The 19603-nt window shown below is 36.1% G+C and overlaps 1 protein-coding gene across 6 annotated transcripts in view; it reads left to right on the plus strand.

The window, feature by feature from the left end:
• LOC138332096 (golgin subfamily A member 6-like protein 26) overlaps positions 1-18312 on the plus strand; it is a 115243-nt gene extending 96931 nt beyond the window's left edge. For all 6 annotated transcript variants that reach the window (XM_069280048.1, XM_069280049.1, XM_069280050.1 and 3 more), the window contains 7 exons: positions 2892-3014; positions 3205-3383; positions 4712-4817; positions 5093-5251; positions 7518-7619; positions 8380-8562; positions 18265-18312. In XM_069280048.1, the coding sequence (XP_069136149.1) occupies positions 2892-3014; positions 3205-3383; positions 4712-4817; positions 5093-5251; positions 7518-7619; positions 8380-8562; positions 18265-18291 (879 nt within the window). In that variant the 3' untranslated portion in view covers positions 18292-18312. The remainder of the gene's footprint in view (positions 1-2891; positions 3015-3204; positions 3384-4711; positions 4818-5092; positions 5252-7517; positions 7620-8379; positions 8563-18264) is intronic.
• The last annotated feature ends 1291 nt before the right edge of the window (positions 18313-19603 follow it).

Below are 19603 nucleotides of genomic sequence, written 5' to 3' on the forward strand. Positions count from 1 at the left end.
ATCTTAGGATGAAGAGGTCAGGTCAGTCATACAGCTGGATTATCAAAGGGAGGTAAGAATGCAAGGAAAAGGAGGATCTTAAGGAGGTCATGTCATACAGCTGGATTATCAAAGGGAGGTAAGAATGCAAGATAAAGGAGGATCTTAAGGAGGTCATGTCATACAGCTGGATTATCAAAGGGAGGTAAGAATGCAAGGAAAAGGAGGATCTTAAGGAGGTCATGTCATACAGCTGGATTATCAAAGGGAGGTAAGAATGCAAGGAAAAGGAGGATCTTAAGGAGGTCATGTCATACAGCTGGATTATCAAAGGGAGGTAAGAATGCAAGGAAAAGGAGGATCTTAAGGAGGTCATGTCATACAGCTGGATTATCAAAGGGAGGTAAGAATGCAAGGAAAAGGAGGATCTTAAGGAGGTCATGTCATACAGCTGGATTATCAAAGGGAGGTAAGAATGCAAGGAAAAGGAGGATCTTAAGGAGGTCATGTTATACAGCTGGATTATCAAAGGGAGGTAAGAATGCAAGGAAAAGGAGGATCTTAAGGAGGTCATGTCATACAGCTGGATTATCAAAGGGAGGTAAGAATGCAAGGAAAAGGAGGATCTTAAGGAGGTCATGTCATACAGCTGGATTATCAAAGGGAGGTAAGAATGTAAGATAAAGGAGGATCTTATGGAGGTCATGTCATACAGCTGGATTATCAAAGGGAGGTAAGAATGCAAGGAAAAGGAGGATCTTAAGGAGGTCATGTCATACAGCTGGATTATCAAAGGGAGGTAAGAATGCAAGGAAAAGGAGGATCTTAAGGAGGTCATGTCATACAGCTGGATTATCAAAGGGAGGTAAGAAGCTTAGGAGGAAAAGGAGGATTATAGTAAGAAAGAGGATCTTAGTGTCATACAGCTGGATTATCAAAGGGAGGTAAGAATGCAAGGAAAAGGAGGATCTTAAGGAGGTCATGTCATACAGCTGGATTATCAAAGGGAGGTAAGAATGCAAGGAAAAGGAGGATCTTAAGGAGGTCATGTCATACAGCTGGATTATCAAAGGGAGGTAAGAATGCAAGGAAAAGGAGGATCTTAAGGAGGTCTGTCATACAGCTGGATTATCAAAGGGAGGTAAGATGAGAAAAGGAATCTTAAGATATGTCTTACAGCTGGATTATCAAAGGGAGGTAAGAATGCAAGGAAAAGGAGGATCTTAAGAGGTCATGTCATACAGCTGGATTATCAAAGGGAGGTAAGAATGCAAGGAAAAGGAGGATCTTAAGGAGGTCATGTCATACAGCTGGATTATCAAAGGGAGGTAAGAATGCAAGGAAAAGGAGGATCTTAAGGAGGTCATGTCATACAGCTGGATTATCAAAGGGAGGTAAGAATGTAAGATAAAGGAGGATCTTATGGAGGTCATGTCATACAGCTGGATTATCAAAGGGAGGTAAGAATGCAAGGAAAAGGAGGATCTTAAGGAGGTCATGTCATACAGCTGGATTATCAAAGGGAGGTAAGAATGTAAGATAAAGGAGGATCTTAAGGAGGTCATGTCATACAGCTGGATTATCAAAGGGAGGTAAGAATGCAAGGAAAAGGAGGATCTTAAGGAGGTCATGTCATACAGCTGGATTATCAAAGGGAGGTAAGAATGCAAGGAAAAGGAGGATCTTAAGGAGGTCATGTCATACAGCTGGATTATCAAAGGGAGGTAAGAATGCAAGGAAAAGGAGGATCTTAAGGAGGTCATGTCATACAGCTGGATTATCAAAGGGAGGTAAGAATGCAAGGAAAAGGAGGATCTTAAGGAGGTCATGTCATACAGCTGGATTATCAAAGGGAGGTAAGAATGCAAGGAAAAGGAGGATCTTAAGGAGGTCATGTCATACAGCTGGATTATCAAAGGGAGGTAAGAATGCAAGGAAAAGGAGGATCTTAAGGAGGTCATGTCATACAGCTGGATTATCAAAGGGAGGTAAGAATGTAAGATAAAGGAGGATCTTAAGGAGGTCATGTCATACAGCTGGATTATCAAAGGGAGGTAAGAATGCAAGATAAAGGAGGATCTTAAGGAGGTATGTTATACAACTGGATTATCAAAGGGAGGTAAGCATGCAAGGAAAAGGAAAATCTTAAGGAGGTAGGTTATACAGCTGGATTATCAAAGGGAGGTAAGAATGCAAGGAAAAGGAGGATCTTAAGGAGGTCATGTCATACAGCTGGATTATCAAAGGGAGGTAAGAATGCAAGGAAAAGGAGGATCTTAAGAAAGTCATGTCATACAGCTGGATTATCAAAGGGAGGTAAGCATGCAAGGAAAAGGAGGATCTTAAGAAAGTCATGTCATACAGCTGGATTATCAAAGGGAGGTATAGGCATGCAAGGAAAACGAGGATCTTAAGAAAGTCATGTCATACAGCTGGATTATCAAAGGGAGGTAAGCATGCAAGGAAAAGGAGGATCTTAAGAAAGTAGGTTATACAGCTGGATTATCAAAGGGAGGTAAGGCTGCAAGGGGTCTTAGTATGGAAGGAAAAAGGAATGGCCAGAGTAAAGTGATGTAGCAGGTTTTGTCTTTGCATGTCCTTGCCAAGAATCTTATTCTGGCCAAATAGGATACTGGCTTAACCAATACACCACCTGACCACTTAAAATTCTTGTTTATTGAAATCAAAATGTACAATATTGAAGTACTAAGACAAGTTTTGATTGAGTGGCTAAGGAGGTCAAACTTATAACATCTTTCAGGAATTAAATCCCCTCCCTATTCCTTTTAGATGTTGTACTTGACTCGCCAATTAGAAGAAATGAGTAGAATTTCATAGGTAAAATGCCTTGAATTGTACAATAAATAGTGTTTCATACCTGTTACATACTTTGTGAATGTTTTGTATTGTAGGAGATCGAAACACTGAACATGAAGTTGGAGGAGAGACATGACGGCGATGATGTAGCTCTTCGTCTTCATAAGATGGATGCTGCCTACAGACGCATGGAGAAGGAGAAAAACGAAATCATCCATGTAAGATTCATTTTAAAGATAGCACTGTGGGATTTCACATTATGGTTCTTAATTTACAAAATTTTCTAGAAATTGTATTTGATAATGCCAAATCCTTGATGCAATATATAAAATTGAGATTTTATTATAGAGACAATATATTTCTGTTGTAATTCATCAAAGTCTTAGTTTTTGTGTGTTGTCCTGACAGGAGAAAACTAAATTGTACGAGGACCTTCGTGAGAAGAGTAAATACAACATCGCTGAAACAAAACGAAACGTCTCTCGGGAGTCTGGAGAAATGAGGAGTGAGATCGAGGATCTGGGTCGTAAGGTCAATCTGCATCAGGAGGCTATAAAGGAGAGGGACAACATCATAGCTAACCTCAGGTAAATATAGCTAACCTCAGGTAAATATAGCTAACCTCAGGTAAATATAGCTATCCTCAGGTAAATATAGCTATCCTCAGGTAAATATAGCTATCCTTAGGTAAACATAGCTAACCTCAGGTAAATATAGCTATCCTCAGGTAAATATAGCTGGCCTCAGGTAAATATAGCTAACCTCAGGTAAATATAGCTAACCTCAGGTAAATATAGCTAACCTCAGGTAAATATAGCTATCCTCAGGTAAATATAGCTATCCTCAGGTAAATATAGCTATCCTCAGGTAAATATAGCTAACCTCAGGTAAATATAGCTATCCTCAGGTAAATATAGCTATCCTCAGGTAAATATAGCTATCCTCAGGTAAATATAGCTATCCTCAGGTAAATATAGCTAACCTCAGGTAAATATAGCTAACCTCAGGTAAATATAGCTATCCTCAGGTAAATATAGTAAACCTCAGGTAACTATAGTAAACCTCAGGTAAATATAACTAACCTCAGGTAAATATAGCTATCCTCAGGTAAATATACTACCTCAGGTAAATATAGTAATCCTCAGGTAAATATAGCTATCCTCAGGTAAATATAGCTAACCTCAGGTAAATATAGCTATCCTCAGGTAAATATAGCTATCCTCAGGTAAATATAGCTATTCTAAGGTAAATATATCTATTCTCAGGTAAATATAGCTAACTTCAGGTAAATTTAGCTTATCTCAGGTAAATATAGCTAACCTCAGGTAAATATAGCTATCCTCAGGTAAATATAGCTGACCTCGGGTAACTGCAGATAACCTCAAGTAACTATTAATCTCTAAAAAATGCATGGCCATTTTAGGATTCAAATCTGGGCCTATCGAACACTAGCCAGAGTGTCCTTCCAGTCAAAGTACCTGCATTGTCGCCAGCGATCGACCTGATCCAGAACTGTTATAATTGATTAACTTTCAGCATTTGTCTATAGCTTTTGTTGTTTAATGAAAATTGGTTTGGAACATCAGGGGCCGTGGTGGCCAAACGGCTTAGATGTCCTGACAGATAACCTCAAGACTTCCATCCTTGGGTCGTGAGTTCAAATCCCATGTTATACAGTTGTCAGGTACTGGTTGATGGTTTGTCTACGAGTACTCTGGCTTTCCTCCACCAACAAACCTGGCACTTCCTTTAATGATAATAGCTGTTAACTACATAATAGGATATTTAATTATTCAAACTTAACCAAAGGAACACATTCTGATGATTGAAGAATTTAGCCATGAACCTAAGAAACCTATCCATAGCAAAATCTTTTGAGATATGCATAAATTCCTGTGTTTTATCTGTTTTCAAGTGAAAGGAGTTCAGACCTGAATCATAAGTTAACGAGAGAGATGTCTGCCAAAGAGGGCATGATGGAGGACCACAAAAGGACACTGCAGAACCTCAGGAAGGAGATGGTCAGTCAATTTTGATCATGTATAAATTAAACATCAATTTTCAAACAACCGTCCTCCAAAGGAAGAAAACATCTAATTTATACAGTACAAATTTCTCATCTTTTACAAATGTTCAGTCTCTTGGTCATCCTCAGGTACACAGAAACTATGACCAGATATATAAAATCCATCTGGACCATCTTGGTATGATGCTGTACTAAAAACCCCATTACTATCATATCAAAGATGTCAAACAGTTCTATTGTATGATAATATAGAAATGTTTTATTTATCAGGATGCTGCCATGATTCAGCTCAGAGAAAACATGTTCCTAGACAAACAACAGGCGCTGGAAACACTTCGTCAGGAATTAGAACAGGAACGTCGTGACACAACGATGCGTGCCGAAGACAAACTTTCACACCACATCACTGAACATGCCAACCTCGTCAAAGTAAGAAGTTACCTCCCCTTTGTCAAGTGTTCAGGTTGTCTACTTTATGCTTTTCTATAAAAAGTCTGCAGATTAAATATAAATGTATCGGTTTGTATTGGTGAAGGGGTTTTGTTAAAAACTTTATTAAAATATTTTCTTGTGTGTTTTTGGTTTTATTTCTTATTTTTTTGCTTGAGTTTAACCATTATTTAAAATGAAAAACAAAATGGGAGAAAGCTTTGCTTGTCAGTGCTTGTGGAAAATATTGATGTTATAAATGTCTGATTTGTTTAATTGCTTTCAGTACAGACAGGTATTATATAGTGTTGTCCTGTGATTCTGTGTTTTACTTATAACCCACTTTAACATTTTAATTTTTTTACAATTTATCACTATAACTTTGAATCATCATCACCTGTGATATGACATTACATTTATTTGTAGATATAGCAATTCCATATTTTAACAATATTTGAAACAAAGTGTTAATGTAGGCTAAGTTATCAAGCTGGTTACATGTTTTAGTGTTGACAGAAAATAACAGCTTTTTATAAAACCTTATATGTAAATGTCATCTTTATGAACCTCAAACTTTAATTGTAAAAGTTTTCAGTTATCTTAAAGTGTAAGATCTAATTCTTTTACATGTATCTTGATTAAGTACCACAACTGAAATAAACCTTTGAAATGTTCAGAGTTGCTGACAAAGATGGGTTTTAACTAAAATGGCTTGTCTAAATTTATTTTTCAAATTATAACTCCCTGCTGATTTGTCACAAGTAATTTAGAGTATAAGGGTATCCAGAATCACTAAAATTGACCGATCGCCTGACAATATATAGTCACACCTCGTGATCATTAACGCACGTGTACCTATTCAATGTTTCAATGTCGTAGCAACGAAATGTCATAGTATGCACATTACAAAATGCAAAGTCACATGCTGTACCCAGACAGTAAGATTGACAGCTGGTGATCGGTCAATGTCGCTAGATATGGAATTATTGCTAGTTGATTAATATCAGCAACATGCTAGTGCAAAAATAGTAATAATGTTGCTGAATTTATCAGATGTAATGACAAACAATGAAATCTTAGCATTTCAAATGAATGATCATAACTAACTAGGTAGCTCCAATGATGGTTGAGTCTGTGTGTTTGGAGGCCGGTTCAGGACTGTTTATAACTCTTTATATTTTCCAAATTTATACTAAACACCATGTTTGCTGTTCCTGCAAAAAAAATCACTGTAACATTAGTCCTATACATGTAAATCATGTTGACATTAGTTTTATTTTCAGTTTTAAAACCAAACGCATGCTTTGATGAAAATAGTCTTTGAAATTTTTAACTATAAAGACAAATTTATTATGTGATATAGATCATAATGCTTTGTCACTACAGTCAAACCTGTCTCTAAAAACTGCCCAATGCACTAGGGAAAAGTGGTCTGTATATACAGGTCAAATTGTGTTATAAATGGTCATTTCGGACCCATAGAAAGTGGTCTTAATACAGAGGTGGTCTTAATAAGGAGGTGGTCGTAATACGGAGGTGGTCGCTATGGCAGGTTTCACTGTGTTTCCATCTTTAACAACTGACGAGATTGAATTCAACACTGAATCCTACAACAAAATAATACCATCAGTCATAAGATAATGATCATCTAAGAAAATACGGTGGTTTCGAGATCTCAAAACGAGGTTGGTAAAGTAATATTTACCGTTGATTAGTCCTACCATGCGGTAATTATGTCGTCGTCATTTGACATGATTTTTGTGACATCATAATCACTGGAAGGTGGTACTAATCAACGAAATATCTTACTTTACCCACGTCGTTTTGGGATCTTGAAACTGCTGTATTAGACAATCCGCTTCTGAATCTTAGAATTAATCTTCTTGGTGAATTATTTTCCAAATCTTCCAATTGAATTTACTAATTTTATTTTTGTGATCTGGAACTGAAAATGCCTTCTATTGATAAACGAATTATATAGAAAATAACATTGAGTATATAATATATAAAATTTTAGTCAGTAAGAGTTATCTACCCTATTGTGCTCTAGAGATATTAGTCAGAAGAAATAATGATTCAGTTTCAATAAAGATTGTAATTAAAAGTTTAGTTTCATTATTGATTTTAATGAAATGTTCAGTTTCAAAAAATAATTTTAACTAATTGTTCAGTTTCAGTAATGATTTTAATTAAAATTTATGTTTCAATAATGATTTTGATAAAAAGTTGAGTTTCAATTTCCTGCATTCCCTGATTTTTATTCCAGACGAAGGAGAATGAGATATCGCGGTTGATAGACTTAGTAAAGAAGTTGGAAGAGGAGAGACGGGATACTGAGAGGACCCTGAGGGAAGAGGCTCGGGAGGAGGTCAGTATCTATCTACGGAGATGTTGTTTCTGAATCAAGTGTCAGTGATTAAATTGTGCAGGGATGTAAGTAATAGTCCAGGAAAGTCTCTATTATCATTTCTCATTTAAAATCATTTCCACCATAAGCAAGATGTGGAAATTGCTTCTTATAGCTTATTTTTGGAAAAACAATTTTCTGTGAATAAAAATGAGGGAAAAGCAAGCAGAATTACAATTTTACAGATCTAATTTTTATGAAACTGGAGGAGACTATAGTGTTTGTTAAAATCCGCCTGTTTGTCTCTCTGGATGTTGTTTTTTGGTTGATAATTGAGTATTGATTGATTGATTTTATTGAAACTTATAAATACATACAATGGTAGCTTTTGAGGCATTTAATACATCTTTGAATAGAAGTTAATTGTCTTTTCCTGATGATGACTTGAGAACGGATGGATGAATTTTGTTGAATTTCATACAATGGTAGCTTTTTAAGTAACAAAGCTTGGTATTGAATTTAGGTTTAGCTACAAAGGTCACTGTTGCTACTGATAGATTGAAAATGTCAAATTTGGGTTTCAAGACAATTATCTACAGAAAAGATGGATTGATTTAATGTCACAGTAATAACTTCCGGGATGGACGGGAGACATAACATATATCACTTCAGCATTACTGACAGAATGCTTGTTCAGTACTGATTCTCAAGTTATTAATATCAATATACAGTTTTATTAAATTATTCTGTTTTAATTTGACAATATCTTTTATACCAACAGATTCGTACCCAGGTTCAGAGAGAGGCTCAGTCCCTCCAGGCTGACCACCGTCTCCAGATGTCCCGAGAACGTGAACAGATGGAAAAGGAAACGAAGGTGACCTTGAGGAAACTGACCAATGAACTGGACGAGGAGAGGAGACAGAGGGAACACTGTACAGACAGAATAGCCCGTCTGACAAAGGTAAGATTCTCGGATATCAAAGTATACAAAGTAAAAAAAACAAAAATATTTATTGGATTTGAAACATGGCCGAGACTTTCAAATCAAGTCATCAATGTTAATTAACTTTTAGAAAGTCCTTACCTTTGTATTCTCCTTTGAAAAGCCTTTCAGAAAACAAATTAAGAAATCATTCTTTAACACATTGCTATGGAGAATTTTTAGACATAATTTAAGACTCACTGTAGCATTATTAATCTTGTTAAGTAAAGTATTTCACATGTCCACTCATTGCGATCATCTTTAAGTTTTATTTATCTGTGTATATAAGAACACACAGAGGTTATAACAAAAGGTTCATATTTCTACCTGTCTGCCTACAGCTATTACTGAGCTATAATCGGGATAAGTAGCTAAAGTCATTTTGTGTATATTTAATGTTGATTATATAGATTATTGATAATCTGGATTCCAGTGGGGCAGATTAACACCATTTATAATCATGCTAATACCTCTTATGTATTGGCTAATTATAGACAAATCTGCTCCAACATTTCTGTAAAGCCCAATAAGTATTGTAGATTTATGGCTGGTTTATGTTTTTACTTGACACACTGTCGGGGTTATTTAAGGCAAGGTCTCTTTATTTGTAGAGGTTTGGTTCTCCCTCCAATGGCTATGACTAATTCATGTGACAACCCCTAACATTTGTGTGGGGTTAGTATCCCCAGTCCCACTGGAATGACGTTAGCGTGGGGTATCATCTTCTATGGTCATTCCAATTTCAGAGTCAGAAGGGCTAAAACATACACCATACACTTGTAGATTTTCCTTTCAATATTTAAGTCAAATATCAATTTAGGGAGTCAAAAACTATTTTCAAAGTCACCATGGTAACACTGAGGTATCCAGCTCAATGTGTACATAATAATAGGTAAAACTTGGTTAGTATCACAGTCTTCGAGTTATACCATTTTAAATCAACATGTTGTGAATGAATTTCAAGTTCCCCTCATATGCTATACAGGGCATATAATTAATGTCTTTTCAAATGCAACAACCATGACAACTCAGACTGGTTCATTTCTCATTGCAGAGAAACCCATAACACCATTTATTATCATAGAGAATGTATGTCCAACTAGGTTTTAGCTGTTTATCCAACTAGGTTTTAGCTGTTTATATTGTACTTAGATATATTTACTCTCAATATACAAATAAATCTGTAAATTTAGATACAGAATTGATACCATTTCTATATTTAACTTTGCTTTGTTATCCATTACCACTAATATACATGTAAACATTTGCTAGCTATGGGCTGTGGAATTATTTTATACCGTTACAAATTACAGAAATTTCACTGTGAATTAAATACAGAGTGATGTACGGATGTCAATATTTGATGAGTAGATGGCTGACTGGACATACAGAATCAGACAGACTCAGTGTTTGATATATACCTCATTGCTATAGTCTACTGGCCTTTGTGGCTCGTTTATTGATGTTTATTTGATGTTAGCCTTTTACAGGTGACAAAAATCAATATTGCTTTATTCGATGATTTTTGTATTCTTCCATTGAAATCAATCTATGAATAGCTTTCATTGACAGAGTGGACGTGGAGTTTCATGTAGAATTTCCCATTTCATTAACCTTTCAATAGTAAGACGTGGCTGCAGAACTTATATTAAGGCCTTGGACCATAGGTATACTTTTATCAGAAGATATGTTTTTTAAAAATTCTATACAAACCTTCTCTTGTAAAATGGTCATAACTCAACCTGATCTGTATGTCTCATACAACTATGTTTTATAGAAATTTTCAATTAATTTTTGCAGATTATTATTTATGCCCCATATCAGGAGAAAATGCAAAAATTCAACTAGACTTCTCAAAGATTGAGGTCAAACTGGATCTGTTTTGTGTCTAGAACTAATATGGCATTCTGTATAATTTATACTTGTATATCACGATAAAGATATGATTTTCAATTCTAAAGAAACTTCAGCAAATAATGCAGAACTTGGAAAATCAATTCTACGAAACGAAAGGGAATAAAAGGTGTTCATATCTATAACTTAAGTTGTAAAATAATACAAAACCCAGAAGAGCAATTCTACAAAAGAAAAGTTTTAGACGATGTCCATGTTAAATCTGAGTTGTAAAGAATTAATTAAATTCTATGACGGGGTAATAATTCCATGTAAAGTTTTGGTGTTAAACACAGAATAAAAACTACAATAAAATCATGTATCCACACAGGATGTGAGCATGTGAAGTAAGCTAGATTATTTCATGGCTGATATAATTACACGATTTAATGGGGATATTTATGTATCGTGATAATGATTTAAGGACCTAAGGTACATAATAAAGCTACTAATGATGTGTTCTGGTGTGAATAGGATTTAATCTGTCATTGTCAGGATCACAATCATCTCTTAAATAGGCCCTCAATGTTCAGAAAGTGTGAATGGAGTGAACTTTTAAAATTAATTCAGTTTTGTATGGACATTATATTAGGGTAACAAGAAAATTTAGGTCTAGATTGAAATGAACATGCAAGTACATACAAGAAAAGTACTTCAAAATTTATTCATCTTTTCAAACAAAATTTTTTTTTATAATTTCAGATTGTATATAAATGGATATATAAAGTAAAATTTCAGAGTATTCATAATCAGACATTATAAGAACTTTTGAATATATTGATCTATGTAGACATATTTGATATTTCTAAAAATTGACTGTAATGATTTACATTTTCAAAACATATATTTGAATTTTACAAACACACAGATAATCCCTTCAGTTTGATGTATTTCTAAAAAATGAAAATTTATAAATGACAAGTTTTATGAATTCACTGGAGTCCTGTATGTTCCACAATATATCCTGATGTCTCTTGTGTATTCCTGAGAACTGGATATTGTAAATAAGATTAGCTCAGGGGAATCATCCGTATTGAATAAAACGTAATTACAGTATTTATTGCCTAAATTCCTTTACAAAATTGACAGATAAAAGGAGATTTGGTAAAATCCCGACACCCTGGGTGTGATCAGTGCTTGAGGGGAAAGCTCCTAGTGGCATTACGCTGTTTAATATTCTATAATCTTTGTATATATTCAGGCTGGCCTAATCAGCGTGTATACAATACATTATCTATAACGGGACCATGTATAGTTTTGAACGTTTCCCTTTCTACAAGTGTTTACCTATATATATATATATATATATAATATAAGCAGTAGATCTACCCTAGCTTACCTGTAATACACCTGACCGACAGGTAGCTGTACGACACCTGGAATTTTTACCTGTATGTATTGATTAAAATTCCAAGTACACCCTAGATTAGAGGCACAGCGTTTCATGCTGATATATTGGGAGTTAGGACAAATTTGCTGCTTATAGAGCGAAATTACAGGAAACACGGTTACATGACTGGCATCATGTTTTTAATGCTAATGAGCTTTACATCGTTGTGAAACTGGATTACCTTAACGAGATTTCACCTGTAGGGTTAAGGTGACACACAATTAGTGGTGTAATCAGAGAGGTCCAGTGTGGTACAGAGTCAGGCAGTCACCAAACATGGATTTGGATTACGATCAACTCCGGGACATCCGTCAGCGATTTTTCTCTTGTTACCAGGTGTGTACAGGTGTATATAGATGGAGGGTTTATATACATTTGTTATCAGGTGTGTACAGGTGTATATAGATGGAGGGTTTATATACATTTGTTATCAGGTGTGTACAGGTGTATATAGATGGAGGGTTTATATACATTTGTTATCAGGTGTGTACAGGTGTATATAGATGGAGGGTTTATATACATTTGTTACCAGGTGTGTACAGGTGTATATAGATGGAGGGTTTATATACATTTGTTATCAGGTGTGTACAGGTGTATATAGATGGAGGGTTTATATACATTTGTTATCAGGTGTGTACAGGTGTATATAGATGGAGGGTTTATATACATTTGTTACCAGGTGTGTACAGGTGTATATAGATGGAGGGTTTATATACATTTGTTATCAGGTGTGTACAGGTGTATATAGATGGAGGGTTTATATACATTTGTTACCAGGTGTGTACAGGTGTATATAGATGGAGGGTTTATATACATTTGTTATCAGGTGTGTACAGGTGTATATAGATGGAGGGTTTATATACATTTGTTATCAGGTGTGTACAGGTGTATATAGATGGAGGGTTTATATACATTTGTTACCAGGTGTGTACAGGTGTATATAGATGGAGGGTTTATATACATTTGTTACCAGGTGTGTACAGGTGTATATAGATGGAGGGTTTATATACATTTGTTACCAGGTGTGTACAGGTGTATATAGATGGAGGGTTTATATACATTTGTTATCAGGTGTGTACAGGTGTATATAGATGGAGGGTTTATATACATTTGTTATCAGGTGTGTACAGGTGTATATAGATGGAGGGTTTATATTCTCTTGTTACCAGGTGTGTACAGGTGTATATAGATGGAGGGTTTATATACATTTGTTACCAGGTGTGTACAGGTGTATATAGATGGAGGGTTTATATACATTTGTTATCAGGTGCAGGACATGCACATTGTGTCGTTCAAAACATGCACACATATCATTAGGAATGGCATGTTTCTACCTGTTGTATACTTGTAAGTTAGAATATTGTATTTGTACAGTTTACCAAGTAAGTATGCAATACATTTCCTAATGCTTAGTCTGATATCTGGGTTTATTACACAGCTATTGAATTCATTGTTACAAAAATGTGAGACGATAATTCTCAAAAACTAATTGATTAGGAAGCAAGAAGTCAATCAGGACAGGTTTCACTGTAGTCGAAATCAGGTTGTTTTATAAGAGACAGATGATGGTCAGTAAAGTCAGGTTTTACTGTAGTCAGATGAGACAGATGATGGTCAGTAAAGTCAGGTTTTACTGTAGTCAGATGAGACAGATGATGGTCAGTAAAGTCAGGTTTTACTGTAGTCAGATGAGACAGATGATGGTCAGTAAAGTCAGGTTTTATTGTAGTCAGATGAGACAGATGATGGTCAGTAAAGTCAGGTTTTACTGTAGTCAGATGAGACAGATGATGGTCAGTAAAGTCAGGTTTTACTGTAGTCAGATGAGACAGATGATGGTCAGTAAAGTCAGGTTTTACTGTAGTCAGATGAGACAGATGATGGTCAGTAAAGTCAGGTTTTACTGTAGTCAGATGAGACAGATGATGGTCAGTAAAGACAGGTTTTACTGTAGTCAGATGAGACAGATGATGGTCAGTAAAGTCAGGTTTTACTGTAGTCAGATGAGACAGATGATGGTCAGTAAAGTCAGGTTTTACTGTAGTCAGATGAGACAGATGATGGTCAGTAAAGTCAGGTTTTACTGTAGTCAGATGAGACAGATGATGGTCAGTAAAATCAGGTTTTACTGTAGTCAGATGAGACAGATGATGGTCAGTAAAATCAGGTTTTACTGTAGTCAGATGAGACAGATGATGGTCAGTAAAATCAGGTTTTACTGTAGTCTGATGAGACAAATGATGGTGAAGTCATTGATGTCAATATGGCCTGTTTAGTCAGTGGTCAGTAAAGTTAGTGGTCAGTATAGTCAATTGTCAGTAAAGTTAATTTGGTCTGTAAAGTCAGTGGTCAGTATAGTCTATTGTCAGTAAAGCCAGTGGTCAGAAAGTCAGATGTCAGTAAAGTTAGGTTTTACTCTAATTATATGACACAGCTAGAATATACTGAACTTGATAAAGTTAGTAGTCAGTAAAGTGAATGGTCGGCTAGGTCAGTGGTCACTGTAGTCCGAATACATGTAGGATGTCTTTACAATCAACATCAGGTTTCACTGTTCAGTTGCAGAGGAGTTGGCACTGATAGTAATAGTATTTTGTTGAAGACATGATTAAATCATAAAGCACAATAAAATGTCACCAATGTAACATACATGGACTACAAACACCATCTATTATTTATTGTCTACAACAATGAGCATTACCAGAGTATAGCGTTTCCATGGAAACACTGATATTAATTATATATTATCTGTGGAGGACTTAGTTGATATAATTCACCTGTGAATTGAAAAGGGACAACAGATTGAAAAGTTGTGATCAATAATGTTAAATTATTCATCAGACACAATGGTTGGAATTGTAACAGATCAGTTAATTTGTGGTTTACATGGAAACTTTGACAGTATGTCTCGTTCCTATGTAGAAAGGTTGATTTGTGGCAGGTAACATAGTCTATGTCCCAGTCAAGGACAGATGGATATATATTTAATGTTTATAATGTAGAACTAGTTCTCATTAGCTGGTAATTCTAGTGTGTCATTTCCAGATTATACATCTTAAGTATTAGTTAAATTGCCATTTCTTGTACTCTTCCATTTCCTCTTCAATAGGGTCTGTTCTGTTAAAACTTTGTATATTAGATAATGATATAATGGTATATATATACATTTAGAAAATATCCTCTTAATGTATGATCCTGGAGATTCAGTGATAACTTCTTAATAACCCTAAGCTAATTAAAGCCAGAATGTTTTTTGTTTAACAGAAATGAAATACCTTTATAGACACATTAATGTTTTAATTACTTTAAACCAGTCATGTTACAGTATTGTCAGTCATGTTACAGCATCGTCAATCATGTTACAGCATCGTCAGTCATGTTACAGCATCGTCAGTTACAGCATCGTCAGTCATGTTACAGCATCGTCAGTCATGTTACAGTATTGTCAGTCATGTTACAGTATTGTCAGTCATGTTACAACATCGTCAGTCATGTTACAGCATCGTCAGTCATGTTACAGCATTGTCAGTCATGTTACAGTATTTTCAGTCATGTTACAACATCGTCAGTCATGTTACAACATCGTCAGTCATGTTACAGCATCGTCAGTCATGTTACAGCATCGTCAGTGCTATAGCAAGACAAACAGCTGATAAATTAGATGATTTAAAAAAAAATCAGTTATTCTAGCAATTGACATGTAGCTAATTGTAGACCAGAAGCTAGTGATTTACCCTTCCTCATCTATGATGAGGATGCTGAGAAATGTACTGGTCTGTACTGTTATGACATTGTCCTTCTAGAAGTGATTTATTTATAGTGTCCAGTGGTGTGAGCCACCAGCTCATCTGACAACCTCATCAGCTAGCTCATCATTAGCTTCCTCAGCTGAATGTATTCAAAGACAAAACGACTGTATCAACAGTATTTCTTGAATAAATAACAATAGAATATTATCTTTTGATATTTTGAGTTTTGATATCTTAATGAATAGGTGTTGCCATAGCTCTAGTTGTACTACTTTACTGAGAATTCTGGGGACTATTGACACTGTTTAATGCCTGTATAAAGTTGTCTCCAGGTCAGACAGGAATTTGGTAATAATGTAAACATTATAGAGGGACATGTTTAAATATTTACAAAGATCAGATAAGTGTTATTTTACTTTGTGTCTTTAATCTGACTAGTTGTTATAGATTTGTGTAAGTGTCATTACTGCATGGCCAGTCGAATGCTGTCATATCTACTCTGTTGTCGTTCACTGAAGCAGGCCCATCCACTGTGTTCACCCTGGGTTTATAGTCACTGAGTTTGTGGTCAGTCATCATTGTAACAAAGTCCGGTACAGATCATGAGATGTTTTAAAGCACTAACTGATGATACATGCTCTTTTGAAAGGGGGGAAAGTTTGACCGAATGAATGAGAATATCAAGGGGTCACTTAATGGACACAAATTTATACCTTTCACAATTTTATCACACAAAGCCACAAATGATATTATTTAAAAAAGGCAAAAAGGAGAATTGCTATGGTTATATAAAATGGTCTGCATTTGATAAATTTGAGAATAAAGGAAGCAAAGGGTTGGGGCCACGGGGCCACAATTTTGGGACCAGAAAACCTATCAGATCAAATACAGTACGGTGTTTATACTCAATTATGTCATGATTAGAGCTACAATTAATTCATTCACCCCTGAAATTTTATAATGGACTGGACTAGTCTTCGATTTAGAAGAGCCTAAATGTGTGTTCAGGGGTACATACCCCTATTTCCATCACATAATCAACAACAGAATTTTTTTTCTAACCTTTTATACCTGTGTTACTTCACATTTTAATAATTTTGTTTTATTGTGAGGTTGTCATGTTCAGGTCCCACCAGGGCCACAAATCACTGTCTCCATATTTGTATACCACTTAGACCTTGTTAGGTTTACAACCAACAAGTAAAAACTCATTTTATATCAATCTGGCTGGCCAGCTTACAGAGTTTGATGGAACAGAACAGGGATGTTTTTGTATTAATTTTATCTGAAAATAGGGGCTATACTTTTATTTATGGGTTTAAAGACCAGCTGTCAGTGGCTGATTATCATAATGAATGAAGTGTTATTGTTGTATACCAGCATGGTGGCTTGTTCTGACCTGTCTCATAGAGGGCAGGGTGAGGAGAAGGGGAGGGGGGATAGGATGGGGAGGGGAGGTGTCTAATAGCAAGGAGGGGATAGGAGGAAAGGAAAAGGGGAATATAGGAGGATGGGTAAATGGGGGAGATGTGGGGGAGGGGAAGATGTTGTTGGGGACAGTTTTGGAGGGGGGTTAGATATGGGTTGGGTGTGGGAGGTTTCTAATAGAGGGGAAGGGATGTGAGGGAGGGCCCATCCAAAGGATCCCTGGGTAAAGGAAGGGAGGGGAGGGGGGATAAGGGAGAGGGATACAAGGGGAAGTGTCTCATAGAGAGGAGGGGTGTGGGATAGGAATGATGGGGTTGGGGAGGTATCTAATAGAGGGCAGGGGTGAGGAATGGGAAGGGGAGGGGGAGGTGTCTATTGATCAAGGAATAGGAGAGAAAGGATAGAGGTGGGGGAGGGTATCTGGGAGGTGTTTAATATAGGGGAGGGGATAGGAGGGGTGGAAAGGGAAAGGGGATTATAGGGAGACAGGGAGAGGGTGAGGGAGGGTATCTAGGAGGTGTCTAATATAGGAAAGGGGATAGGAGGGGTGGAAAGGGAAAGGGGATTATAGGGAGACAGGGAGAGGGTGAGGGAGGGTATCTAGGAGGTGTCTAATATAGGAAAGGGGATAGGAGGGGTGGAAAGGGAAAGGGGATTATAGGGAGACAGGGACAGGGTGAGGGAGGGTATCTAGGAGGTGTCTAATAGAGGGAAGGGGATAGGAGGGGTGGAAAGGGAAAGGGGAATATAGGGAGACAGGGAGAGGGTGAGGGAGGGTATCTAGGAGGTGTCTAATAGAGGGAAGGGGGGATAGGAGGGGTGGAAAGGGAAAGGGGAATATAGGGAGACAGGGAGAGTGTGAGGGGGGTATCTAGGAGGTGTCTAATACAGGGAAGGGGATAGGAGGGATGGAAAGGGAAAGAGGATTATAGGGAGACAGGGACAGGGTGGGGGAGGGTATCTAGGAGGTGTCTAATAGAGGGAAGGGGATAGGAGGGGTGCAAAGGGAAAGGGGAATATAGGGAGACAGGGAGAGGGTGGGGAAGGGTATGGGGAGTCACAGGGAAAGGGTAAATACTATAATCATCAGAAATGAAGTTAATTACAATTGACAATTAAATAAAGTCCTAATGATCAGAGCTGTCTTAGTATCCTTATGAAGTCCATATTGTTTCATAAGATGAAGAATTGAAATTTTGGCACATAAAAAGAATTTCATAGGACTTGGAAGATGGTAAACACAGGTAAACAGGCCATGCATGATAAAATTTTTCATGCTTAAGGACAATCTCCGCAAAAAAATGCAGGCTGAGTTTGACAAGCAGGTGACACAGGTAAAATACATATAGATGACAGGTAAAATAGGGACAGGTGACAAACAGGTACCATACATATAGATGACACAGGTAAAAAAAACTACAGGACAGGTAAAATAAATAATATATAGATGACACAGGTAAAATCAATATGAACATAATAATATGATAGGATTTAGATGACACAGGTAAACATGAAGAGACACAGGTAAAATACACAGGTATATAGATGACACAGGTAAAATACATATAGATGACACAGGTTAAATACAGGTTAATATAATAATGACACAGGTAATGTATACTAGAGATTTGTAAAACCCCATTGATAGATGACAGGTTAAAATACAGTTGTGTATTAAAACAGGTTGCGGTGAAAATACAATGAATGTTCAAGATCACACAGGTTAGATAATACATATAGATGACACAGGTACACGTTAAATACATATAGATGACACAGGTAAAATACATATAGATGGACACAGGTCAACAATACATATAGATGACACAGGTAAAATACACATAAAATGAACACAGGTAAAATACATATAGATGACACAGGTAAAAATACATATAGATGACACAGGTAAAATACATATAGATGACACAGGTAAAATACATATAGATGACACAGGTAAAATACATATAGATGACACAGGTAAAATACACTTATAGATGACACAGTAAAATACATATAGATGACACAGGTAAAATGACACATACATAAGATGACACAGGTAAAATACATATAAATGACACAGTAAAATACATAGAGATACACAGGTAAAAATCACATATAGATGACACAGGTAAAATACATATAATGACACAGGTAAAATACATATAAGATGACACAGGTAAAAAATACATATAGATGGGACACAGGTAAAATACATATGACACAGGTAAAAATACATAAGAATGACACAGGAAAAATACATATATATAACACAGGTAAAATACATATAGATGACACAGGTAAAATACATAAGCAGACACAGGTAAAAATACATATATGACACACAGGTAAAATACCATAATATGATGGACACACAGGTAAAGACACAGGTACATCAGAGATGACACAGGTAAAATACATAGAGATGACACAGGTAAAATACATATAGATAAACACAGGTAAAATACATATAGATTACACAGGTAAAATACATATAGATGACACAGGTAAAATACATAAAGATAACACAGGTTAAAATACATAGAGATGACACAGGTAAAAT

This window comes from Argopecten irradians, chromosome 9, assembly GCF_041381155.1.
Source record: "Argopecten irradians isolate NY chromosome 9, Ai_NY, whole genome shotgun sequence".
Taxonomy (NCBI): Eukaryota; Metazoa; Mollusca; class Bivalvia; order Pectinida; family Pectinidae; genus Argopecten; species Argopecten irradians.